Here is a 27,222-nt window from a genome sequence, read left to right on the forward strand (position 1 = left end):
GATAAAGCACCTCGTCTAGCATGGAGAAACTTCAAGGTGGACAGCCGCACTGTGTTTGCAAAGGAAAAAACAAGCTGATAAAAGTACTCTGTTGATATGATCATCATTTCATTATCCAAATGTATTTAGAGGTGGTAGTGTAATTTATTTAATGATACTCATCGTTAATCCACATGTAATAAATTGATTTATGGGACCTTGCCGTTACTTGCTCGTGTTAGGACCTTTTGGACTTCAATAAGTGAAACACATGCTCAGTTGAACCGAGGTCATGTGAGTGTGTGTGGTGTGGACAAGACAAGAACATTGCACTGTTTGGCCATAAAAAAATATAAAAGGGCAACGAGTCCTACACTGTTCACCCACAATTGATGTGAACACCCTCAAACCACCCTTAAAGCTGAAAGTCAGCACTTTAACCTCATAGTCCTTATTTCATTTCACACCCATTGTGTGAGTACAGAGCCAAAACAATGAAAAAATGTGTCGCTGTCCTGCTACTCACAGACTGCACTCTACTCATGTGAACGATGCAGGAGAGAGGGTGTGTGTGAAGTGGTTTAAATATCAGGTTTCTTCTATTTTGGTTACCTTATTAGATATTAATTGGCTTGCATTGGTATCTTTCTGATTAAGAACAAGTACCAGCTATTTTATGTTATAGTTATTCTACAGTAGCCCTCTTGTAATCTTGTAGGAACTCTAGTTCATCCCATTTCATACAGACTAGCAGTGACACACTTGCTTAAACAACAATTTTATGGTCCAGCCCTTTAAACCAGACTTTCTAGTGCTCTCTCTAATATTATTCCCAAAATGTAGCTTAACTGTAGCCATAAAAATAAACCTCAAAAAACTAAAAATGATATGCTATTTAAAAGTTACAGTTTTTGAGATTTTAAAAAGAAGTTTTAAAAAGCCACAGGTTGTTTTATGAATCAATACATTGCCGGTGCAAAACTTACAATTATCTTTAGAATGGTATGAATATTGAATACTTTTGATTTAGAAGTGGCGAGGGTAATTTGAACAGTATTTACATTTCAACCAAACGCTGTTCAAGCTCTTGTACATTACAAAATGCACAACAAAGCCAACACAAACACACTGGAAGTGGATGTTGATATTTGTAATGGAGCCTTTTCCATATGTCAGAATGGTTGCAGTCTCTGGAGAGTAGGAGAATTTATTTCATGTAGATCCTAACCTGAAATGACATTTTGGATGCGGTAAATCTCACAAACATAAGAGGAGAAATTATGGGTTAAATTACTACTAGAAAATAACAGGTAAGCACCCTGTCGGAGTGCTGTAAATCTTCTGACAGTGGAGCTCCTGCAAAATCCACTATTTAGGTCATGCCTGTAAGTACAGCACTTCAGCAGCTTTTGATGTGGAAATCTTTTATTCGAGTACTGTAGCAGACAATGAAGCAAATGAATACAAATCTATATGTGGTCTCTCTTGGGTGCTTTCACTGAGTCCGTAGGAAGACCTTTAGCTTTGACTTCAGTCGCAAAGGTGCCTCATTGACTTCGCAGATATCTCTTTGCTCCAGCGGAAAAGCTGCAGTTGTTACAGCTTCTGTTTTTCACTTTACTGACATCAGCATTAACATCACTTTAGTTATTTATAACATTCTTAAAAGCTCCGAGCCATGTTTTATAAAACAAGTCTAGGAAAGGAGGGGAAGTATCTGCTAAAATGCAAACAATACAGTACGTGTCGCCGATATAGTTGCAACAACATTTGTTTTTTCAGTTTCAAAAGGTTTCCATCATTGCTCCATTAAAGTTTCAAAATATATCTGAAATGTCAGCGAGAGTTATATTTGTGCTGACTCGCTGTCAGAAAAAAAAAAGCTATTGAGTTTATGATGAGTGGCATTGTATTCTTGCCTCAGGCAGATTGTTTGTTGCATATTAAAGTTATAATATTGAACATGTGCATGTATAATCAGCATCATAAACACCCACAGTGATCCTTTCTTGTATATTCCCTTTTGCTCCAGTATTTCCATTACTTACAAAACACAGATGCCATTGCTATTTAAAACTTTGCGAGTGTTTTGCTTTTGACCGCTGAAAACTTTGCTATAATGCTACTGACTCACATATAAGACACACAGTTTGAACACAGTTTACTGCTTTATGTGAGTCCTGTCTTACCTGGGGACACCTATCTACAAATGGACATAAGTTTCCACATGTTAAACCATTTAAAGAGACCCCAAAATTAAATATACAGTTTTTTTCCTCCATTTACCCTCCAGATTGTTCTGGTGTGAGCTGCCATTTGCCTTCTCACTATAATAGAACTAGATGGCTGTGGTGCTCAAAGCACCAAAAAAAACCCAAAAACTAAACTGTTAGCATTCACTAGAGTCCATTTTCTTTTTCTACCAACAGTATCAGCGCAGGATGTACACACTAATGGGCGCCCTCCAGACACTGAGCTGTAACATTAGCTAGCTCAGCATAAGCCATTAGGAGATGGAAAGATGTAGTTCAGTCGAAGAAAATAGTTCCTACTTGACACGTCTCACAACAAGTAACCGGGTCTGATTTTTTAAAAAGAGCTTGCTTAAGTTTTTTAAATGTGCTTTTTGCGCTTTGAGCGCCTTAAGTGGATATAAGTTCCATATATTCCAGAGAACGCCGAGATCTCAACAACTCACACCAAAACAATGTACATGGACAAATAACACTACACGGAGAACTGTCCCTTTAACTAAACCCAAATGAGGTTTTATGGAAAAACCCACAAATTATCTAAAGCGCACTAAGGTCTCTGCAGGACTCCAACTGGGAAAAAAAGGAAAACAAACAAATGGCGTTCCAGCTCATTAAATCCCAAGGGATAAAAAGCACAGAAAATGAGTACATTTTACTCATCATTGAAGTTCTCCTCCCTCATAACCCTCAACAGGTCAGCCCACACGCCTTCGCCCTGAAAAAGAGGAACTGTCCAGCACTGTGTCCGTCCAGCTTTCAATGGAGGACACAGCAGCTAACATCACCTTGGACAACATTGGATCCGGGACATCGAGAGTCTGGGCTCACCTCTAGATTGTCAGCACCAAAGGTTATACCCTTTAAGTGAGTAAAGCCATTTCTTTTCATTCTACGTATCTTGGATTGTTTATGTCTAAAGAAACAGGTACAAGAAGAAGACAGCAATGCGATATGTACATTTTGTAGTATTGAGATTATTGATTGCGTGTACATGTCGTTTTGTTATCATGCTGTTTTAATCAGGACGGCTTTTGATGTTCTTTATCACCCACTGAGTTTCTGCTGCAGCCTCTTGCAGTCCCGCGTCCGCAGTGCAACCGAGGTCACTACCTATTGTCTTTGGTTCTAATTTCATGCCCCGTGGCTTTTCACTTCGGGTTCCATCTCTTTGTTCAACACCTGCTCAGGTCCTCAGATCTCTGCAGTCCGCTCACCGGCTTCACTCCGACTGTCTGTCTCTGCTTCTCCCTTTTTTTGCTTTTTTGTCTTTGTCTGACTGTCTGTCTGGAAAAAAGGCTACATTATTAAGATAGGCAGCAACATTTCAAAACATCACATCTGTTTATACTCTTGCATGTCTGACCAGAGCTACCTGTGGTCAGCAGGCCACAGAAGCATAAATGGTAATTCAAGTACAAAATGGAACTATTAATACTCTGAGAAGAGAGCAGTTTCATGCAGCATTACTGTCTGTAGAGGTTGTATACTACCTCTCTACTTTAACCCTCAGTGTTTATTTGTCATGTATGTCCACGAACGATTCTAAATACTGACATGTAATTATTTCTCTACAGTATATTTACATTTATGTCAGTTTAAAGGGTAATCAATGCTCCTCCTTACTTCTGGTACCAGCCTCTACGTAGTCACCAATTAACCCATTGAACCTGCATGTCTTGGGATTGTGGGAGGCAGCCGGAGTACCCGGAGAGAAACCCACCAGACGGTGCTAACCCACTGCACCACCATGCTGCCCAATACATAAATGTAATAAATATTAATTTTAGTTAATATCAACTATGTGGGACATTTTACAAATAAACTCATCGTGCTCTCAGGTGGACAACTATGTAACGGTGACACTAAATCAACTCTAAAATATCTTTTTTTACTTATTACAGTACTTTTGATTTCCAGTCAGGGGTATTTGAATCCCAGGACGTACCTCTGCACACATCATGGTAAATTGATTATAGCAGAGTATCTCAGCTAGTAGAAATTTTGATTTGATGAAAAATCTATAAAAGAAAAAAAAATCATGGTGTAATTAAATACAAAACGATTTCATCAATCAAATAAATAGACTTTTAAACCATGATGGATGGTCTCAGTCAGGGGGACGTTAACTCATCTGATCATCTACTACATAAAAGCAATTTTTTGGAGACACTGATCTTACTTTGTATCAGGTTCTAGTATTCTCCGTACTTATCGGTCACAATCATCGTTGACTTGTATAGCCGAAATTTTTTTTTTTCTCCACTGTACCCTATTTTCACAACCATCTTTGGCTTTACCTGCTATTCTTAACCCTACCCGATTGGACCATACTAGAAAATAACACTCCATAGTGTGTTTGATCACACGGATAAGCAGAGCAGAGGTGCCGGGAGGAAGTATATATGGAATTGATTGACATTTCCAGAAATGGCACCCCTGGTTCTGTGTTTAATTGAAGACTAGGCTACACTAACTGTCCTCCGTCCACAGGTTACTACCCATAGATCTTGTCTTATCAGGTGGTTTCTGCCAGTCTATTGTTTCGTCTCATGTTTACAAGGACTTTCTTTATTTTGGTAGAGGCAGGAACAATCTTTGTTGACCGCCCTGTTGTAGATTTGATAGTCCAGTGCAGTGTAGTGAGAGAAGTAGAAGCCCAATCGAGCCCCTGTTCTATAAGAATGAGCCGCTGCCAGTGGTAACTAGTGCAGGACTGTAATTAAAACAGACTATTTGAAGACACTCATCCAGTGACTAACCGTCTACCTCTGAGAGCCTCCCTGCTTCTCACATACCCGCTCCCTGCTGGCTGGACTCCAAGGCTGATGTAGTCTCACCAGTTAACAAGATTCTCTTTGAAATGGAACTGTTGTTGGGTTGTTGGAAATGATTTAGGCTGCAATATAGTTTTTGCCTCCAAGGGAATGTGTATTTTCAGAGTTGGATGAACAAGTAAAAGAACGACTTTTTCTAGTCCTGAATTAGAAAAACGCCATCTGTTAGTTCGCCAAAGACTTTAAAGTTAAAAGAATTGCTTTAAAAAAATATATATGTAATATATGTTATCAGTTAGACTTTACCTTACACTATATACTTTATTGAATTCATACAAACACAAGCAAGAGAGCTTTGAAATATACATATATATATATATCTATATCTATTATATATATCTATATATATATGTATTGATGTAAGTGCGTTTATGTTTTATTTTGAGAGGATTGCGACCTCGCTGGCCGCGTCCAGTCGTAGTTGAAGGGCTCCTCTCGTCCTGATACGATCCAGGCCCACAGCGCCATCATCACCAGGTTCCTCCTCATTTTATCTTGTTGCCCCAAATTCTGATACCTGCAAACAAGATGGCATTTTAATGCTTTCAATAAATCTGACCCCATTCAGTTTCAGATGATGATTTCAACTGTGCGCAGTGTTTACCTTCTCCCACTGTGTGGTGGACGACGTTATCTTCGACGTTCCAGGGGGGCCCTCGTTCCCGCAGACTCCGATGGCTGGAGAGAAGCCGTCGTGGACAGCACAACCCTGAATGCGACGAGTTTTCTCCTGAACCTTTTAATACAAAAAAAACCAACATTTTATTGACTTTCTACACGTTTAAGTGTGTGTGTGTGTGTGTGTGTGTGTTGTGTGTGTGTGTGTGTTGTGTGTGTGTGTGTGTGTGTGTGTGTGGTGTGTGTGTGTGTGTGGTGCAGCTGTACCATTCCCAGATGAGGAAGGCCACAGCGTAACGGGGTCGGTGTCATCGGTCCAGCCTTCCTGACCAGAGGTGGAAGAACTCCACGTTCCTGATTGTGAGCCTTTGCCTTTCGGGAATAAAACACCCAAGATTTGATGTGTGTAATGTGGTAAGATAACACACAATCTGTGTATGAATTGTTTTTATTCCTCAAGGCACAGCTACCTGCACAGGGAATTGGTATGAACTATTCTATTTCAGCACCGTCTCATTTTGATGCATCACGACTATAAACCTTTTCACTCAAAGGATTCTCTTTCCCTCCAGCCGCCTCCTCTTCCGCCCCTCCTATCGATTTTTTTTTTGAACTCCCAACTCACAACCCCCCCCCTTCCTTATGTACCGATTCCAGCCCAGGAGTAGCTGCCCACCAAAGTCTGGCTTCCGAACGACTCCTGCATCATCTCCGGATACTCCTGACCGCATGATCTTAATGGTGGTCGAATTAAAGAGCGACACTGGCTGCCAGAGTCCGGCAGCAAATCGTCACAAACAGAACATATATAACAAAATATAACATCTGAATTTCAAATTTAAACTTACTTTAATTTAAACTATTTAACTTCATATACGTATGTTTTTTTTTAAACACTGCAGTGACTGATTGTTTTCCAAGGTATTAGTCATACACACCATGTACCTCCATGGAAACGGAGTTGGAAATGGCGAGCATTTGTGAGTTTTTTTTATTTATTTAAGCGAGCAGTTCCACCACAATCCGCCATACAGCGTTGATTTATATTCATTTTAATTTAATTTACAATATTATATTCAGGGTGTGCTTATTACTGTCATTTAAGTAGCACTTCAGTGTGTTTACAAGACCTGACTCCATCACTGACGTGCCAATTCATGAGGTGGTTAAGCAACCCTCTCGTGTAATATTGCTTAATTTCAATACTCTAACTCAGATAGTTTCGCAGGAAAAATGTGGATGAAAGTTTTTGTTTAAAAGTGCTTCATACTAATTAAAATCACAACTACGCGTGTTGACGATTCAATTCAGTAAAGGCTGTAAAAAGACTCATACACTTCTGTCATAAAATGCACTAAATTAAGTACAACAGAGAAAGGCGACTTGTTTCTTCCTTTCCCCATGCGATTATTCGAACCAGCTGCACGCCTGTTTGCCGGCCAAAAGGTACAGAAAAGCAACCTTCAAATAGTGGAAAAATAAAATAAAATGAAAATATTTTTTTCAGTGTAGCAGATGAGATCACCAGCCAAAAAAGAAAACCACCTTACCAAATCTTTCTTTGTCACTTTCTTTGGTTCAAAGTCTTGAATGACGTCATGTCATCGTCTTCATCCTTTGTTTTCAAGCTTCAGCTCTGCTTTTTCTGTTATCTTTTTTTTTTTCAGTCTCCCGGAGCTGTCCTCTGTACTGACGACTCTTCAAATCCTTCTCTTCTCCCCTTTCAGGGTAAAATACTCAGTCCACGTTGTCATTCATCTCTGGTTCCTTTCTTATTTGCCTCGTTCTGTCATCATCTGTTGAGAGAGGGTTTCCGCCTATTCAGGGCCCAGAGTGGCAGTACCATTTTCTTTTGAAAGCTCTAGAAAAAATTGACATTCCTTTCTTTCATGTAGCTTTGTTCTCGAACCACCTTTAGCCATCATATGCCACTATATTTTGTTCCCCACAGTGAGAGAAAAATACGACGTTCGGAAGGAAAGATGCCAGCTGTGACTCCTGTTTCACACCTGGATCTGGTCCTATGCTCTATTGGCTTCTTCGAGCGCTCAATCCCCGTAACTACTAAAAATCCAAATGGTGTGGCAAACTTTGAACACAAAGAAACGTAATTAGTCTGACGGCCACGATAATCCAAATCCAGGTGATCCGATGAAACATGCTATCAATAATATATGCAGTTATTTGTTAAACAGTTAATAATAACTGATTTTCTTCGTCTACTCTCGGTTGTTCTTGTCTGCTATGAAGAGAACTTAGCAGCAGCGTCGGACGCACGATCCTGTTGTTATCGTATAGCTATAGTCTGTGTATCTCAACCTTTGCAGTCGTTGATTTTTAGCTACTTTGGATCACAGAAACATAGAACCCTCTCGCAAAACTTTTTGATACACACGGAAAGAGTCTAGACAATTGCTGAACAAACTTAAATGTTAGCTTCATCATCATAGATCACATGCATATATGAACTTAGACATTCTTTAGCCCCACAACAAACCATCGGCTTCTTTCAAATCGCTCTTTGTTTCAGTCGTGTCTTATCTGTGTGGCCAAAAACACAACTGGTGATATTACAATACTGAGTCACCCAAGTTGTATCTGCTCATCTCACCCTCACCGCGCCGTCTGCTTTATTTCAGTACTTGTAGCACAGTGACCAAGTCCAGAGCCACTTCTTTTCCACGCAGCCATCTCCTCGGGGTACTCTGGCAGCAGGCTTATTCCGTACAAAGAAAGAAACCTCTGTAAGCAATTAGGTATACCAATCTGAGCTGAGATGGACCTTTGAAGGCATTTAATGTCAGATCGCTTCGTCTGGAGTGTGTATTTTTAAAAAAAATTCAATTGGGTTCACTTCGTTCCGCAGTCTGTCCGTGATGGTGTTGATGTCGAAACTGTTTAAGAGGTTGTACTGCTCTCTCAACACACGCTTTTATTATGAGAAATTTCACTCGCGACATTAGCAGCTTTTGAGACTCAATTTATTTGTACAGAATGAAACCTGCGGCTTCTCTCATGTCTGGAGATAATCTCGCATTTGACCTAGTTTTTCTAATTAAGACAAACATGTCCCTATCTCCCTGTCTCATTACGATGTATGTTACCCCCTGGTGAAATAGCAACCAGATTTAAAAGACAAAGGAAGAGTGTTGCATGACTTTTAGGAAGAGTTGAGGACAGGCTCTGGTGTCAGGGGTGCTTCCAAACGGACTGGACAACTACAGCTAATGTGATCAGGGAGACAGGTAGGAGTGTACTTGGTGTGTATCGGAAGGAAAGTAGATGATAGCCTTGGTGGTGGAATGAGTCGGGAAGGAGTGTGTCCGGCGAAGAGGTTAGCTAAGAAGAAGTGGGACCACTGACGGACTGAAGAGAGTAGACAGGAGGCAGGGACATGCAGCCTTAAGGTGGAGTTGAGGTGCGATAAGGCCAAAACGCGGCTTACCCTGACTTGTCTGCCTTGGTTGTAGAGGTAAGGAGGGAGAGATGATCTATACGGTTGGCAAGGCCAGAGAGACAGAGATTGGAGGACGTTGCAGCCGGCTAGGGTGATTAAAGGATAGGGATGAAGTGTACTGACAGGTGCCGTCGTGTTATGGGAAGATGTGAAAGAGTACTTTGAAGAGTTGTGAATGAGGGAAAATGAGCGAGAACGAAGGCCGAAGAGGTGACTGTTGGGACCAGTAGCAAAGATTAATAAGGCTGACTTGAGGAGGGCATTGGAAGAGGCTTGGAAGAGTGGAAAGGCACTCTGTCTGATGACATACCTGTGGAGGTATGGAACAGTCTTTATGGGGAGGATGGCAGAGGGTGTTCCACAGGATCGTTAGCTAGGAGACGATGCCAGAGGGAAGTGGCGTGAAGAAAGTCACTAATTGTGCCCAATTATGGAGAAGAATATGGGGAGATGTGTGTGAGCGTGTGGCAAGCTAGAGACCGACGGACCTGGATGCGCCATACAATGAAGTTATGGGAACGAGTCGTTGAAGCTGGGCCTAAGTGCCAAGTGAGCATTTGTGCGCAGCAGTAGATCGTGCAAAAAACCAGATGACTACTAGATGCAGATTGGCTTTGAGGCTGTTGATAGAGAATTACAGAGAAGGTCAGGAGGAGAGCTGCACTGTGTCTTTGTAGATCTGGTGAGAAAGCTGGCGCCCAGAGAAGGACTGTGGCTATTACGTATGAGGAAGTATGTTAGCGCCGTTGCAGGACCGTTGCGGGCTGTTAAGACAGTGGTGAGGTGGCTGTAGGTGTGACCGAGGGCGTTCAAGTTGGAGGTGGGACTGCATCAGGGATCAAGCTCTGAGCCCCTTTTGGTTCAACTATGGTGGATGGACAGTGCGGTAGACCGGCCTCTCCAGGACTATGCTGTTTTGCAGATGAGAGCACTGTGTCTGTAGCGCGCGCGGTGAACAGGTGGGGGAGAAGCGTAGAGAGGGTGGATGAAATTATGAGAATGAAGGTTCGCCACAGCAAGACGGAGTACAGTTGTGTGGTGCTGAATGAGAGGGATGCAAGGGGGAAGAGGAGGTACAAGAGAGAAGAGATAAGAAGTCTCTGTCCGTTCAACAGTCCAGATGCAGTGGAGAGTGTGGAAACGAGGTGAAGGAGAGCGCTGCGCGGCAGGGTTGGTTATTACGGGTGGAGAAGCAGTGTTCAGGTGTGATGTGTGATAGAAGGAGTTTCAGCTAAAATGAAAGGAAATTGTGTCCAAAGCGTGTTGCGCGAGATCCCCAGCCGATGATGGTTTGTCTAGAGAAGTGCCACTGCGGACGAACGACAGGAGGCAAGCGCTGGCGGTAGCAGAGATGAATGATTTGCTGAGGTTCTTTTTAGGAGTGACCAAGATGGATAGGATCAGGAATGAGCCATCAGAGGCGGACAGCACATGTTAGAGGTTTGGAGATAAAGGTCAGAGGAGGCAGATTGAGGATGGTTCGGCCATGTCCAGTGGCGGCGAGATCGTGAATATATTGAAGTATGCCTGAGTTTTGAGACTGCCAGACAGAGGCCTAGCTGAAGACAAAGGGAGGTTTATGGATGCATGAAAGAGGACATGAAGGTTAGTTGGGTGAGCGAAGAGGATGCCAGAAGACCGGGTTTAGATGGAGGCCAACTGATTCGCTGTGGCGGCCCCGAAGTGAACAGCCGAAGGAGGAGAGAAAAGGATTTAAAGTCTGACTTCCCCCCTGGTGAGCAAGATGAGTCTTATTTTGACTCTGCAAAAGTTTTACTCCAGATTTTTTTTCAGTAGTTGCGTGCGGAGGACGTGGCACACTCCAGGCCTTCAATTATTTTTTACCAGACTGACATAGTCAAATATAATCAACCAGTAACTTTTGTTGTATTCAGATTTTTTTTTTCCAATTTTCTTTAGTTCTGTGTGGTTTTCAGGGTCAGTGGCTGAGGATGAGAAATTGTATAAAAATAAACCACGATTTCTTTGGTCAAAATTTCGAGTCATTAACTCGGTGAGGTGCCATTTGTAGTGCTTTAGACTGTGACAACAGTTGTCAAATTGTCCAAATTAAGCAAAATTGCATGGTTTTTTTTCTTCTCCAGCACACGTGATGTGGCCCCCTCCCCACCTAGTTTTGCATTAAAATTCTGATGTGAATGCTGTTACGCCTTTCGTACATGTTTCTCTTACAGATTAAGACTAATGGATCTGAATTTCCGTAAAAAAGCACTAATCTCAGCGTTCTTGTCATCGGCGGAGCCCGTCGCCTGACTTAAGTCCAATGAACAGCCTGCTACGCGACACAAGAGCCACAGACTTGAACTCCAAAGCTCATTCCTGCTAAAACTCTCACAACGCTTAAACACCCTTATATTCCAGCCCTTAGCCTGTTCAAACGAAACCACCAAACAAACATTCATTAAGGGTGGTGGGGGTGCCCTTGCTAACATATAAGCTATAGTTCTAGCTGCTCGCCTGCAGTCCATTAAACAGCGTTTAAACTGAACAACAAATGTAGTTTGGTCTGGTTAGGACACTTCTGTGGTCCTTCCTCTCCACTACCATTAACAATGCTGTCTGCTCATCACGTGGAGGGCTATACTGCAGCCTGCCAGCTGCGGGGTCAACTCAAACGCAAGAGGGACACACTCTGCTCAGCCGTGAGAGCCAAAGAGCATCTTCTGACCCTTCCCCAAACATATTTTTTCTTCCCTTTAGTTAAAGGGGATTTTTTTTCTTTAGAATTTGTGTTTGCTATTTAGTAGCTTGAAGACAACAGCGGTGCAGGTGTGTCGTTTGAAGATTTTGCCCTTGCAGAGGAGGTAGAGGAGAAGGAAAAGCTTTTTGTTTGTCTTGCAGCTATTCTCATGTCTCGTGTAAAGTTTGTTTAAGCTTTAACTAATTTTCATTTTGGTCCTGTTTTTGGGAATCAGGTGGGTACAAAGTTATTCTGTTAAAAAATTTTTATGTTCAACAAGAGTCTTGTTATTTTAATTTTCTAGTCGGACCTAGAAGAAGTGTTTACAGCAGCGGTCTTCTGTGTCTGCTACTCAGTGTGACCCTGTAAGCTGCCTCGAGATAAGTGCCCCTTTTTTGAAATAAACCCATATGTGCAGGGGCATTGTTCCCGTTTGTCCAGAGGCTGATTAATTAAACACACATTGGGCTTTATTTGTTTCTGCAAAGCAGCCCTCCTACAGCAAGTGTGTCTTGGTTGTGTGCGGCCACAACAAAATGTTCGTGTTTCGAACGTTTCATTATATGATATCAAGATCTTTATATGTTCCTTGATAGTGTTTTTTTGGAGAAATGACCAGTACCGGCAAAGCTCACTATGGCTCAGAGGAATGAACCGCCTGGTGGACGGTGACTGAGACCAACCTTGCTAATGCATTGCAGTGACCATTGCTCATCCACTTTGTTCCTATGTAAGATATGCTTTTGTGTTGCCTTTCTCAAACCACTTGCAGTTTCAATTAAAGTGTTTTAAAATGGCCCACGCCTTGAAGAAATTACCGAATATTAAGAATCTCTATTTTAGATCCTGGTAAATTTAATTTTTACCCACCCATGTGTGTGTATATATGCTGAGGAATCACCCACTTAAAAAGGCTTATTTACAGGGGGTTTTAGAAGGATGCATAAAAACTGCGTGTAAGTTCACCTGTAAAACTCATACTTTGTCTTTGATTATGAACGCCGTGCACACTTATGGTTTTATAACTCTCAATCATTTGAAACTGGGCACACACTCCACACATGTAGCCCTGAATAGACGTAGACATGCCCTTAGTCACCTTTTGAATATCACTACTTGTGCCTGGCAAAAAAAGCAAAGAAGTCCAATTTCACATTCTTTCAAACCCTACAATAATTCCAGTGTAGCTGTAATTACACTGAGCATAATGCACAGCTTTCGGCTTATTTATAGAAACCATATCATTAGATATACTTATAAATATTTTCATGTGTGTGTGTCCCCCTTATGTTAAACTTTAGAAGCATAATTTTTAGCGCATTCGTATCAAAACCGGACTTTACAAAGTCATTCAAAGTGATTTAATAATCACAAAGATAAAAAAACAGGCAATAAACACTTGGAAAATATAAAATTTGTCTCCAATGTAAAAAAAGAAAATTGATCACACCAAATTAATTTGCCGTGTCGACTGACAGAAACGGGACAATGGTGTAATTGGCTAAACTTCAAAACAATGTGAAACAGTTATCATGCGATTCTGTGCCTCAAACTGGTCTCCACTAATCACCTTTAGCTCAAAAAGCTGTGCACACCTGATCTTAATTATATTTGATTGATTAATGTTGAAATTAGGGATATTGCATCAAAACGCACACAACTGATCTATCACACAGATGTCAATGGTTGGCAAGACTGCCAAAGTGTAGGACTACAGGTTATGGGTTACATCTTCTACCCGCAAAAACCAAGCGATTAATATTTACTGTATCTTATTCATCACTCATCTGAAGAGTCCAACAGGCCAAAAAAATAACAAGATTAGGTTTTAACATAGTATTTACGTCCATAGGTACCGTAGCTTATTCAGTTCCTGCCCTTTGATGTTGTTGTAATCATATTCACAGTTTTTTTCTAGATGTGGGTACAAAAAGCATCAAATGCAGGTATCGTTTGACTAGAGACCTTTTGATGTGACTTCAAGGTACTGGGTATTTTGATCGATACCTTAGAAGTAAAGATACCCAGACCTAATGTGGATGCAAACTTTCTTAAATATCCATTGATAATGTAAGCTTGTTGGAATGATAAAGTTAGCCTGTTGTTCAAACACTGTTGGTGTTACCAAACTGCATAAACACACATCAGCCTGATGGACTGTTACCTCTTTTAATAAGCCACATCTTGTGGAATAATCCATGAAAATGAAAAGGTGTTCAGAGAGTTTCTCACCGTGGTAGAGATGTGCTGAGCTGCAGACGAGGAAGGGAGGGAATGACCTCAACCAAACAGCCGCTGGTCTTCACACCTGCCAGGCCCTCCAACAGGCAGTCACTGGTGACACCGAACACTGATGTGTGGTAACCTGGCAAACATGGAAAGAGGAAGTGAGCCAGAAGTTAAGATCAAGGCTGAAATTTGTTTTCTAATACAACAGAAATGCTGCAGACTGCTTATGTGCAACATCAGAGTAAGGCTGGATTCAGACAAAATCCAGAGCTGTGGCGAAAACTCAGTGGGGGCTGTGAATGTTGGCTGCAGCAGTGTGGGCCGCAGGGGGGTCAATCAGGTCAAACCTGTCCACAGTCAGCATGAAATGTCATTGAAACTGAGATTATCCAGGTGGATTCATGAACTATGATATTCTACCTGTCGCTCCTGGCTTTATTTATTCCATGTACCATGAAGAAGTTTTCTTTGGTTTGTGTCTGATGGTTTGACAGCGATAGGGAGAGTAAGCATTGGTTGAGAGACATGGACAGTGAATGAGAGTGAAGGAGCGCCGGCATCGAAAAAGCCAGTTAATCAGTGAAATATTTCCTGATTATTTCGCAGCGTTTCCTTTCAGCACAAATAGATACACCCCCAGCTGCGTTTCGCCGCAGCGCCTGATTGTGTCTGATTACGGCATAATGGCAAAGGTTTTCAGCTGGACTCACCATTGACAGTGATGTTGCCAGCTGTGCGAGGGACGCCAACCAGAGTGACGGGGTACAGGCCAGACTCTGCAGGCAGGGACAGTGCAGCAGGCAGGGATTCAAACTCCACACCAGAGGTCAGTAAACCCTGAAAACAAGAAAAGACAGGATGGGGTGTTATCATACATTTATTAAAGCATAAAGGAAACAGATGTAAAATGTAATTTAAAACAAAATTAAAACTTCTTGGTAAATGATGGCATGAAATAGCAGAGATGAAAAGATAATAAAATGTGAGACCACACAAATATTTAATGCATTTTTTGTTAGAGCTCATATAAAATAGGTCCATAACTATAAAATGTTTCTTTAAAATTAATGAGAAAAGTTTCTTTTACACCACTAAGTCTGGTTCAGCAAGAACAGAAATGTAAAAAATTCTACTTTCTAAATGGAAATACTCCATCACAGCTTGTTTAACTTTTTTTTTACCGATTTGTCAAAGAAAAAACACAAAATATAGTAATATAATTCCAAAACCAATCAAACATTCAAAATCTCTTACAAATAATCAAATCTCTCAGCTCTCGTTTGACTCTTTGTACACTCTTTCGTGGCCCCTGGAGTGATGTGCAGCTGTCTGATTCTCCCATAACGGTTCAGTGTGAAGTATCTCTCAAACTGTTTCATGCGATTCATCATCTTAATCTACCCATGGTGTCCCGAAGATTAAATATCTGTCAGCATGAGACGGCCGTTTCCATTGGAGAAAATTGCTCTCCATGGGAAATGGCCACTTGAGCCATGTGTGTCTTAGAAGTGATTGAAAAGTCCAACAGCTCGCAACACAAAAGGAGGAGGGATAAGATGGGTTTCAAATTCATCACTAGTTGTTGAACAGACCAGAATGTCCCATGCTGTCTTTTTAATGCACTGGGAAATCATGAACTGTCTGCCCAACAGAATTTGAGGCAATAAAGGTAGCTTTGTAGTGAGTTTAAACCAACTCAAATGACAATTCAGGTTTCTTACAACTTGGGTCATGTTATCGCAGTTTTGCTCATCATTTCTATCCATCAAGATAACATTGTACTAACAAAAGTAATTACTGATATCTGGGAACAAGGCCAGTCATTCAACCAGTTGTTTCTTGACCTGTCAGACTTATTTTTAGCAATAGAAAGGAAAGCAAAAACTACTGAAAATAAAAGTTGGAATAAACGGGAATTATTTGTAAGAAGGGCCTCATTTCTGAACTCAAAACAATTGAGACGTCCCGAAAGAGCGAACAAGAAAGTCTTATTGACACTCTGCAGTGATGTAACCATCTTTCGCCAGGAACCATATTTAAAAAAAGGCAAAAGCAATGCTCCGGGTTCATGAACAGCACTGGCAAATTCAATGTTTTCACACTTAAATGGAGCTGGTTTTCACCCTCCTACCACCTGTCTCATCGGAGCTCTAAAGGTCTACATAGAGAGATGCTGTGGTACAATAAGAGAAAAACATTAAGTTTTGTGATGCCTTAGTGTCCTTTTAAAAGATATCATCATGAACTATTGCAACTTTAGTTGAATGAAGTTCCTGAGTGGTACGTATCAATAATTACTGTGACATTTGTCACCTATTTAAACAAATCCGAATGCTTTCTTGGCGATGCTACAGGCAGTCCAGTGACATTACGTGGATGCCAACACAGAGGCTTCCAGTAAAAAAAGAAAAAAACATAGTAGGGTCATCCACCAACAAAGTTAGACCTGACTGCAACATGATATAATCCAGCAAGGTGTTGCTGCTGCCTATCAAATAACTGCAAGCGCACATTCCTGGAGGATTACCCAGTAACGTGAATGGTGTATTTCTACTGGTTACTGATAAAATAATTGCTGCCGCAATAACTTTCCAGAGTTGTATAATTATGTCTCAGCAGAGTATTGTGAACCACTGTGCAGTGTTTTGGCATGTGAAGCTCTCAAACTGAACTTCCTGTAACAGATTTTCTATCTTTCTAGTACCTGAAGTAAGTCACGTAGTTTTAATGCAGAGATATTTTCCGTCTACAGCCATGCTCACGGCTCTGAGAGATTAAATGACAATGTTAACATGCAGATATTTAGCAGGTACAATAGTTAAATTTCACTGTCTAAGTGAGTTGGCTTGCCAACATTTGCCAATTAGCATTAAACTTAAAATACAGCTGAGATTGATGGAAAGTTCAGCAGGGTTTGGCCATAACTTGAGGAAGTTTAAATTTGACTAAATTCAAGATTTAAATTCTGATGATGGCGCAATATCAAAAGTCAAAATTGATCCTCTATGGACACTGAACAGTTGTAGCAATCTGTGGAGATACTTCAGTCTGGATAAAAGTGGTGGACCGACACAACAGAACAGCCTACATAGTGATCCTTAGAGCCAAACTACTATGTTTGTTGAAAGTCATTTTTTATAACCATCACTGCAAAGTGTGATGGGCTCTGGGCTCCACACTTCACCACACGGATGGTCTTTCTTTCGATAATTCTTTCCCCAATATGTCAATTGCTGATATCCAAACATTTCAAGTGTGAAATGTAACTCTGGGTTTGTTGCTTCTTCTATTTGTACATTTTCTTACAAGTGTGTCCAGAATTTTTTTTGATAAGACTGTCTCCTGTGAAACTAACAACCTCAGCAGTCCGAGAATAGTGTGCTTTCTGTCTATCAGTTTGGCAGCTGGCTGTGACGTCAACTGCAGAATTTCGGTGGGCTGTGATAGAAAATGTTTTATCAGTGAATACAATTGAAATACACAGTGTCTAGTTGACAAATTGGCTGCAGTGACAAAAACATGTCATATCACCTAAGCCTGAGTTCTTCCTTACCCCTCAGAATAACCTGTATTTACATTCTCAGTGCATACTGCTGGGTTGCACGTGGCAGACTGAGCTGACGTAATGACTGCATCAATCCCCAACAGCAGACACTACCTCACTAGAGGGAAGGCTGCCGAAGAGCTGAGCCTCTGAGGTACCACTGCTTTGATTTAAACTCTCCTTGCTTTCACTTTAGGACATTTACACCTTTATCGGAAAAAGTAGAAGTATCGGTAGTGTTAACCTATTGGAAATAGTTCATTTTCATTCAGCCTTGAAAAGGTTAATCAGCCTATTTCAGGAACAATAACGATTACAGCATGGGTGAAGTGAACAGTATTGGCTGAGCTGGTGTGCATTGACTTCATTGTACATTGTTAACCTTTTGTTATGTTTTCACTAATGCCATGATAATAGTATGATAAAGTTTTAATATTGGGATTGTCCTGGAATATAACTGCACCTCTGATAGCAGTCAAAATAAGAAATACAGACAGATACATAGATATTATTTTCTTGTTTCATTATTGAAGCAAATCCATGTTTACTGCAAATAACTCAGCTGACCTGACCTAAGAGATGAAACTAAATGTGTTTGCCATTCTGAGAAAAAATAAATTAACATCCCAAACTTGTCTGTGGGGGGAACGACAGAAGCGTCTGACGGTGACCCCTCTGAAAATGAAAGGGGTGGCGGTGGGGTGTTGTGGTTAAAAGCTCTACTTTAATAGAAAATCAATAAGGCACAAAGTAAAGCTGGGTATTAGTGCTGAAATCGTGTGGTGACTGAGAAGGAGGGCCTGTCTTTCCAAACTACAGAGTCATCTTGGTGATGGAAGATGGAAAAGGGACCTTGTGTGTGTTTGTTTCTCGGTGTGCGTCAAAGAGTTGCTTTATGCACACTGGATAGATGGTTGCTCGGGTCTAACGGCAGTCACTTTGTCCGCAGCGTAGAGGAGCTCTCGGCTGTTTGCGTCACCCAGTCTGTCTTCACCTGCATGGCTCTATGACACCACCTGAGGTGGCCAGCTGCCATAGAGTTGTGGAGGCCTTCAGCCTCCATCTGTGACCTGATCAATTCACCTGTAGGTGGGGAGGAACTAATGGCATCCTCATTACTGTTTCACCTCACAGCAACTCTGCCAACAGGCAGCTTATATACTGTGAGAAGTGCTGCAAGTCCCTGAACTTTTCAGATGACACTTCAAATCGCTTGTCGACTGCATCCATCAGGAAGGTTCTTCAGGCTTTTGCAGTTTTAGACCCATGGAGCATTCTCATTAAGGTCCTTGTCTTGCTGAGCTGGCTGACTCATCACACACGCGTGAATGCCACGAAAGAAATTTACTGATGCAGCACTTAAAAAAACTTTCATTTTTAAGGCAAGTCATGTAGGAATTTTTGTGACAATCGGAAAAAAAAAATCTTCATTGTTTTTATTTCTTTTGAAATGACAGTGTGTGGGAGTCTTTTTGGACCCAAGTGCGTTATGTGAATTAATTTGTTCTACAAATAATGCTCCAAAATCACTGTACAACCCAGAAATACTATTTTCATGAATGAATAATTTCCTTTTAACAATAGCTAAACAGTGAAGGTTCATTCCTATCCACAAACCCATGACTCTCCTCACAATGACTTACTAAGAGACACAGGCTAATATTTATTACAAATATTAATAGTTATTTAAGATTTATTGGTACCTAGAAATCTTTTCATTTATTTTTGTTTATGGTTATTTCCTTGTGTTCTGTTCAAACTGCTATTTATGTTTGATACTCTTTAAGATAAGGAAGGTTGGGTAAATGGGTAGTAGGAAATGTCCAACAAATTTGCATCCAACCTGTGTTCCAGGTTTTTAATTTGCTTTTTAAGTTCTGAATAGTTATTTTCAACAGTGAAAATCAACCACTGTAATACTAGAGGAATAAAACACATTTCTCTATTGCAAGCCACACTTTGTGATCTAGTGAAATTTGCCAAACTGGAGCTTTAACACACACGAATACACACTCTGACACAACTGGCTGGTGATTACTCCTCCGGTTTAAACACTTTACAGATGTTCCAAACTGGAGGTCGTCTGGATTTCCTGTGTCTGTAACAGCATGTGCTGTTATCAGACGACGCAGGGCGGCTAAATCAACCAGCAAGACCTGTCCAAGTCTATTTGGCGTCGGCTCCGAGACAGCTGCCACAATTAAGAGGCCACTGTCTCCGTTCACACTCTGCCACAAAACTTTCACGGCAATTTGTTCTCGACTTTCCAAATAATTAAAGGCAACATCACTTTTGACAGGTAGCACATTGCGTTCCATGCTGTGTGTACCGCTGTTTATCTTGCAGCTGAAAGTGGGCGTCTTTCCTGCTGGCCTTTTATTGAGCCTGATGATTGCTTTGCATTGCAAGGTTGTCCCACATCACTGCATTCATAAACAGACACAGCAGTGAGCAGGAAGAACAGCAATTTATTTGGTAATCTTTTGCACCCTTGAACCTGATAAAGTGGCTCAACTGGTGTGTGTGTGTGTGTGTGTGTGTGTGTGTATATGTGTCTGAAAAAGAGTAGCAAGGGAGTGACAAAGCACATAAATTGGAAATAGATGTCACAGAAGTGTAAGTCTGCCTTACCAACGGAGGTCCTTTAATAAGGAACTGTTCTGAACTTAAAAAGCTGCAGTCACCAAGGAGCTTTTAAACAATACAATTAAATTGGACTCCCTGATGTCTGATGGCTCTTTTCAAACTTCATTTTGCACAGAAAGGGAGCACAAATGGTCTCACGCTAGAGAACTAATATAGAACCTATCTGGCCTGACAGGATGGTGTGTGAAACCATAAAAGTAATGGCACGACAGGCGGTGTGTGTCAGTCCCTCGTGATGTTTTCTTCCTGTCAGGAGTGGTAAGAATTTGTTCTCACCATCTCATACGATCATTACGGTATTAAACTGTCCAAAAAGCTTTTAAGGGACCTTAATTAGGCTATCATGGATGATTACAAAGCATTTTGACTTGCCCTGTTGCAATTTATAGGTGGGTGCAGAGGGACTGTTTGTATTACTACAAAGAGAAAAGCATGTCAGCAGCATCCTGTTTTCACAAAGCTGTAGTTAGATATTCAAACATTCAGATTTATCAAATATTTAAACTACAGCTTTCCCTTCAAAGCATGTTACTGTACATTTGTTAGTTAAGGTGCAGTAAGATTCACTGACCATGTTCTCCACACGAAGTTCGTAAGGCATGGGGTTGTAGACCATGAGCTGCACTTCACAAACATCTCCCTGGACCCACTGGAAGTCTGGGAGGAGAAAAAGAAACATGAATACGTTAGAAGAAGAAGAAGATGTCAGTGGTATTAAGACCCATTTGTATTTAATGAACTGAGGGAAATACACCATTAGGCTACATTGCTATTAAAGATCAAGTTAGTGATAGATGATGCAAATACAAAATACATTAAAAAAAAAGTCTAATAAAATATACAACATTTGCATGACTAATTTTTTAAATTCAGAACCAAACTGAATAATCACAGAATGCCTGTAAGCTCAAGCAGTTTGTGTTACGCTTCAGTGACACTGCAGCCGGCTCCATTGAAGGATTCATTTGACATTTCGGGAAATATGTTCATTTCCTTTCTTGCCTGGAGTTGGACATGAATAAGGCTGAAGGATTATTTTCTTTAGTGATTAATCTGTCGATCATTCTCCCAATTTACCGATTTACTGTTTGGTTCTAAAAATATTCACATTTAAGAAGAATTTTGATTTTTTTTTCTTCTTTTAAAATATCTGGAGGACCTGGGGACATTGTGGTTCATGGTCAGCATTTTAACCCCTACATTTTATAGGAAGTTACCACGTCCTGCCAACAAACAGTCTGGCTCATAACTCACACTCTTGTGGCAGAATGAGAGCACATCTCACCATCTAAAATCTTGTGAGCTTTCTCAGAAGTGTCAAGGCCATTACAGCAGCATACTAATGTCTATGGTTTTGGAATAAGATGTTCAGTCATTACATATAGGTCCATATGTCTATATACATTTAATATATTGAGTTAAACTGATGCTGGAGCTGTTAAAAAGCATGGCAGAACCTTTTCAATGGGCCATTGATAGTTCACAGTATTAAATTTATTGAGTTGTTGTGACAAGCGAACAGCAGGGATAATGGGCTCAAATTATGTTAGGACCTAATTAAATGGACTCTAGAGAAATGTGAACTGTAAAAGGCAGATTAGCCTTGCATCGCGGGTGCTGTACCCAGATTATAAAAAAGGTCCAAATGTTTGGAAAATATTTGGAGAAAAGCTGCAGTCGATGATGTCCTGAGAGAATAACTTTTTTTCAAAAACAGCTTAGTCTTACTTTTAGAAAAAATAAAAAAAATATGAAGAGATTACAGCTCTGCATTGCAATATCCATCATTCCTGAATGAGTTGTTGAAAGGGTTTGTTAGATTGGAAAGCTTTAGTCCCACTGTAGCTATACCCATCTCCATTTGAAATATAACATATTCTAGTCCATTTGGAGAAGTCTATTGCTATAAATGGAGGGCCTGAAAAGCCTAGCTCAGACTCTGGCAGGAAAGGGGATTTATAGATGGCAAACTCCAGCCATGCACCTTGGGAAATTAAGTCAGTCAAAAGAAAGATATCTATGATATGAATGTCTGAAAAGCCCCACACAACCTCAGGTCTGGCTCAGAGGCGTGCTCTCATAGCCAGCCAATTAAGTGTGAAAAAATGAAAATAGAAAAACAAAGTGGGTTGCTTGCCATCGTATTTGTGTTGCCTCAGTTCTAACTCCTCAAGTGGCCATTGAGATTCTGCACAGATCTCCAAAGGCTTCAGCTCTTTGAAACCTCATTGTACAAAGCAATAATGAATGTTCCGAGTCAATGCATGACTGCACGGTTACTTACACAGACTGTGTTTGCTTCCTTAAAGGTGATATTATTTAGTCAATGTGTCTCTCATGTACTCGCAAAATCAACTTTTATTGACCTGAGACAGAACTGAAGAAGTTTACTGGTGATACTGCGGTCCTACGGAGAAATATTCTGCAAAACTATCAGCAACATTAATCTTTCATACTGAATAATACATGCACACTACGCCTGGGCATTGAAGCAAAAATCATCCATGTGTAATGATGCGACCCCAGAGCAGGGGGAATGCATTCAAATATCAGAACATAAGCCGAGCTTTTGAGCTCATTTGAAATTACGAGTCATTAGCTCCTCAGACGGGAACACATTTATGCAGAACGTTGAGTTAATACTGTAAAATAAAAAAAAATAAACAGCACATACAAAAAAATATTACCAAAAAACACTTCAGCCATTTGACAGACATGAGTTGCTAAGATGTTACAGAGAACAAATATTATAAATTAAATTAACTACAGCAGCTAACAATTTAGTTTCCATGGTGCAGAGCTGTACTTTCACAATTTGAGCCTTGCATCCCGTATGGCAAATAAACTACCAACACTGCCACCATTATCACTAATGGCGGCAGTGGAATAGCAAAGCATTCAATCACAGAACGCAGATACAGTTTGTATAAATTACTAAACATTTGACACGCCGAGTAAGAGAGAGCAGGAGAGGAAGAGGAGGAATCCATCGCTGACCATAAAGTTAAAGTACGGAGACTAGCAGAAATGATACGCTGACGTCTTTTGGACTACGAATCACTCACATTCTGACCGGATGATGATGACGAAGAGTTTGATTGGGAACGTTTGCCAATGGAAACGTGTGTCACCCCACTCAGACCAAAGACTATGTTGGAACGGACCATGAGTGGAAATCCAGACTGGTGCTATCCAGTATGTCGTCTGGAAGAAGACATTGATTCACTCTTTGTGCTCGGTGTAACATGCTCTGTTGAACTGAGATCAGGTGACTTGTCCAGCCAAGATCACACAACTGTTAAACTTGAAGAACTCTGTATGTTTAAGACCACTGTCCTACTACGTTACTCTAAAATTGGGGGGGGCAGCGAGTTCTACACTGCTAACATACTATGGATGTGAACCTCAGCACTTTAAGCTCATAGTTATTGTTTTATTCCACAAGCACTGTGTTGGAATAGAGAGCCAAAAACAATAGAAAACATGTCACTGTCTAAACACTTACAGATCGTACCGTGTCCCTGCTTACCCTGTGAGAACTAGACGAAGTAAACTCCATGTCCCTTGTATATATATATGACGTAATATATAGCCTATTACTCACATCGAAGTGAATGGATAGCCTGGTAGACTACACGCTTCTTTAAAACACAGTCTCAGAGCAATTATAGGCAACAACAATGTCCCATTAGACAACCCCTTCTTTTATGGCCAAACATCAATCTGATTCATGTTCATGTGACTTCAGGAGCAAGAAAACACGCACACATATATTCTCAGTGTCCACACACTTCAACTGCCAGAGCCTAGCACAGAGTAGCAACGGTTCCCTGTCAGTAAAATGAATGAGTGGGAAGTGATGGTTTACTCGAAAGCTGTAAAAGTTTACAGCTGTGGCACATATCCGGGCATAATGAACTCCTCGAGAATATCCCTATAGTGCACATTTCACTGATGACAAGGCAAGACATGTGCATGCTACACCCAGAGTCCAAAAATGTCCAAGCTGTGATACTGTAAGACGTTAAAAAAAAATGCTGCAGCTCTGTGAAAGCAGATATAATACTGACTTCTGTATGGGAGGACATGCCTACAGTACATGTGGCCAATGTGTGATGAATGCATGTTCACAGTTAACCCTTCCTTCAAAGACTTGATTTCTACAGTTTCAGCGTGCCGGGAGATGTCTTGAAGGAGTTAAGAGAGAATCTTAACTTCATTAGCCTGCAGCTAGATCCCGAGAGGTAGACGGACTAAGAGGGAAAGGCATGTTTGATTTAATCTCCAAAGCCCCACAACACCGTACTGCACTGAGGAACATCTGACTTTCAACATCTAAATCCTGATCAAAGAAAAGAGCAGCTCGCGGGTACGGATGCTGCCCGTTTTTAAAAAAAAATCTCTAATATGAATGATTTTGTACATTTTGATTGATATGTGATTTATTAATACTACACTGTTTGTCCGTGTAAGGCACTTAAACAGAGCAGACAAAAATAAATAAATAAATAAAGAAAGAAAGAAACAAATAAATAAATAAATAACAAGCTTTCAGTGCAGATTTTCAGCTCATTTTCGCAAATTAAAGCCCTCCAGGAAAAGGTTTCAGTTCACAGCAATCAGACACCAGCAAAGTGGAAATGACTGGAAATTATTAGTGGGTGAAAACAGTATTTCTGCTAGAAAACACAGCACAGCACAGCAGGAATATGTTGTTGTTTTTTTGTTATACTGATGAAATATGTGTGGTGGACAATAATATGACAGATACAGATGGAGGACGTTACGCACTTTGTAACATCTGTTTTGGAAAGAGTTATATAAACAAATTTAGCACTTTCAGGTCTGTTTTAACCAGAACACCAAGTAAATTAGGAATAAAAGGACGGACTCTGAATAAGAGAATAAATACCAAATGTTGTTTATACGTCCAATATTACATGTTATATATATTCTGGCTCCATTCTTCTTATAATACAGTTACAAAAAACCTCCATGGATGTTTTCTTTTCCTTATTTTACTCGTCACAACCATGATTTAGGAAAGGAAACAAGATTTCCAAATGTTGCTGTATTAAGTAGATTTTGTCGTAGAACCCCAATTCCAAAAAAGTTGTGAAATGTCGGACACAAGTACACAACATCCATGATTTTTTTTTTTTTTTGTAATAGCAGATGAATATTGGATTTGGGCTGTAATTGCTAATTCAAAGTACTACACACTCAAACATAAATAAATAAAGAAGAAGATAGCTTCTAACGCAAGGAAAGAAGACACTAACTGCTCAAAGCATTTGGTTTTTAGTCATTAGATTGAGACGACCAAAACAAGCGACAACGTTTAGATTCAAGACAGATTTTATAAAGCTGCAATGAAAGCATTTGTCTCAAAAGTGAGTCATGTACTCGATGACTTATAACTGTCAGGCTGGGCATTGATTTCACAAACATGTTTTAATAAAAAGAAATATACTCTGACACAAAAGATGTAAACTTCTGCTTCAAAGTGGCAGAGCTGGACCTCAAAGGGCTTCAAAGTGCTCGGAGATGCAGGGAGCCCTGCATGATGTCCCTGACTCAGCACTGGTAACATGTTGCTGTGGATGTCTAAAACCCGAGGACCAACTCAATCTCAGATAGACAGCAGCCACCACTCACTTTCTCACTGCTACCTAAATATAGCATAATGCTAAAGCTGACTTTATTTGACCTCTTCAGACTTTTTCCCTTCTCCGTGCACCTTGGGAATAGGTGAAGTTGTGCGAGTAAGACATCATTTTCATAAAACACTGAAGCTGTAGTTTTTCATATACCACATTTCCAGTCTGCTGCTCTGGGAGTCATCAATTCAACCTGCGGGACCTGTGTTATATAATCTTTGTTTTGTGAGTAGCAAAACTTGCATTTCGTTGTTCTGTCTTGTAGAATGATAAATGAATGAACATTGCACCTTAATATGAGGGGCTTTGTTTACAAGGAGGCCATGAAAGGAATGCAGGAAAGAGGCCACAATGAAACGAAAATAATGAATAACATTGTACCTGAGTGGATCAAACTTCCAATTAAAGAATTTACATAATTTATTTTTCTGCTTTTTGTCTTTTGCAAACCCAATTTTGCATGAGTTTAATTACACAGCATGTATAATAACTGAAGGTAAGAAAGCGGGGTGACAGGTTCATTGACTAAACCGTGGACACTTATTTTAAATTTGGTTTTACACTAATATTAACACTCTGTCTGACTAATTTCATTTTTGACCTGGTGACAGTTATTTCAGACATACCAATGATGACAGGAGCTGGACAAAGTCGCTTTGTATAAAAGCATCAGCTAAAAAACTAAATGTAAATCTTCAGTAAGAATCAACAATGTTTTTTCAGGTACATTATGTGTGCGTGGACACAAACAGAAATGCTGTTGGGCTTACCTATCTTCTTACAACGCTCCTCTCCTCTGTTGTGCATGATGATTGGTGAGTAGATGAACGGGCTGGCAGTGGACATATTCTGTCCCAGCAGGCCCTTCACTTTGTGAGGACGCAGACTGACAGGCAGATCGAGGAGCTTCACTGATCTAGTTTGGGTATCACGGGAAAAAGCACAACAGTGACATGAATGAGAAAATCTGGGGAGGTTTTGTTTTGTACTTGATGTGGCTTGCAGTTACAACAGCGTGTGAAGTATAACCCGAGCGTGTGTGATGATTATTACAGCAGATTGCAAGAGATTCATAATACTACTCTTTGTTAAGGGTTACAATGTCAGCAAACCAATAAAAACACAAGTACAGACAATTTGAGAAAGTGCGTAGTCCTCACTTTCAGGACCAGGAGGCCATTAATTCATTCACATATAACGTGTCAATGTAATCTAGTACATAAAGGCTGCTGCACATCAGAACCTGCAGTTACTGTCAGTCATTAATATGTCAAACATTTCACGATGTAATTAAAGTCT

At 40.5% G+C, this 27,222-nt stretch overlaps 1 protein-coding gene across 3 annotated transcripts in view; it reads right to left on the bottom strand.

The window, feature by feature from the left end:
* The window catches only part of trappc9 (trafficking protein particle complex subunit 9), a 199,874-nt gene that overhangs the window by 147,636 nt on the left and 25,016 nt on the right, over positions 1–27,222 (bottom strand). For all 3 annotated transcript variants that reach the window (XM_019258520.2, XM_019258505.2, XM_019258513.2), the window contains 4 exons: positions 26,694–26,839; positions 20,835–20,920; positions 14,784–14,910; positions 14,077–14,209 (listed from right to left, as the gene is read on the bottom strand). In XM_019258520.2, the coding sequence (XP_019114065.1) occupies positions 14,077–14,209; positions 14,784–14,910; positions 20,835–20,920; positions 26,694–26,839 (492 nt within the window). The remainder of the gene's footprint in view (positions 1–14,076; positions 14,210–14,783; positions 14,911–20,834; positions 20,921–26,693; positions 26,840–27,222) is intronic.

Source organism: Larimichthys crocea, chromosome XIII (assembly GCF_000972845.2).
Source record: "Larimichthys crocea isolate SSNF chromosome XIII, L_crocea_2.0, whole genome shotgun sequence".
Taxonomy (NCBI): Eukaryota; Metazoa; Chordata; class Actinopteri; family Sciaenidae; genus Larimichthys; species Larimichthys crocea.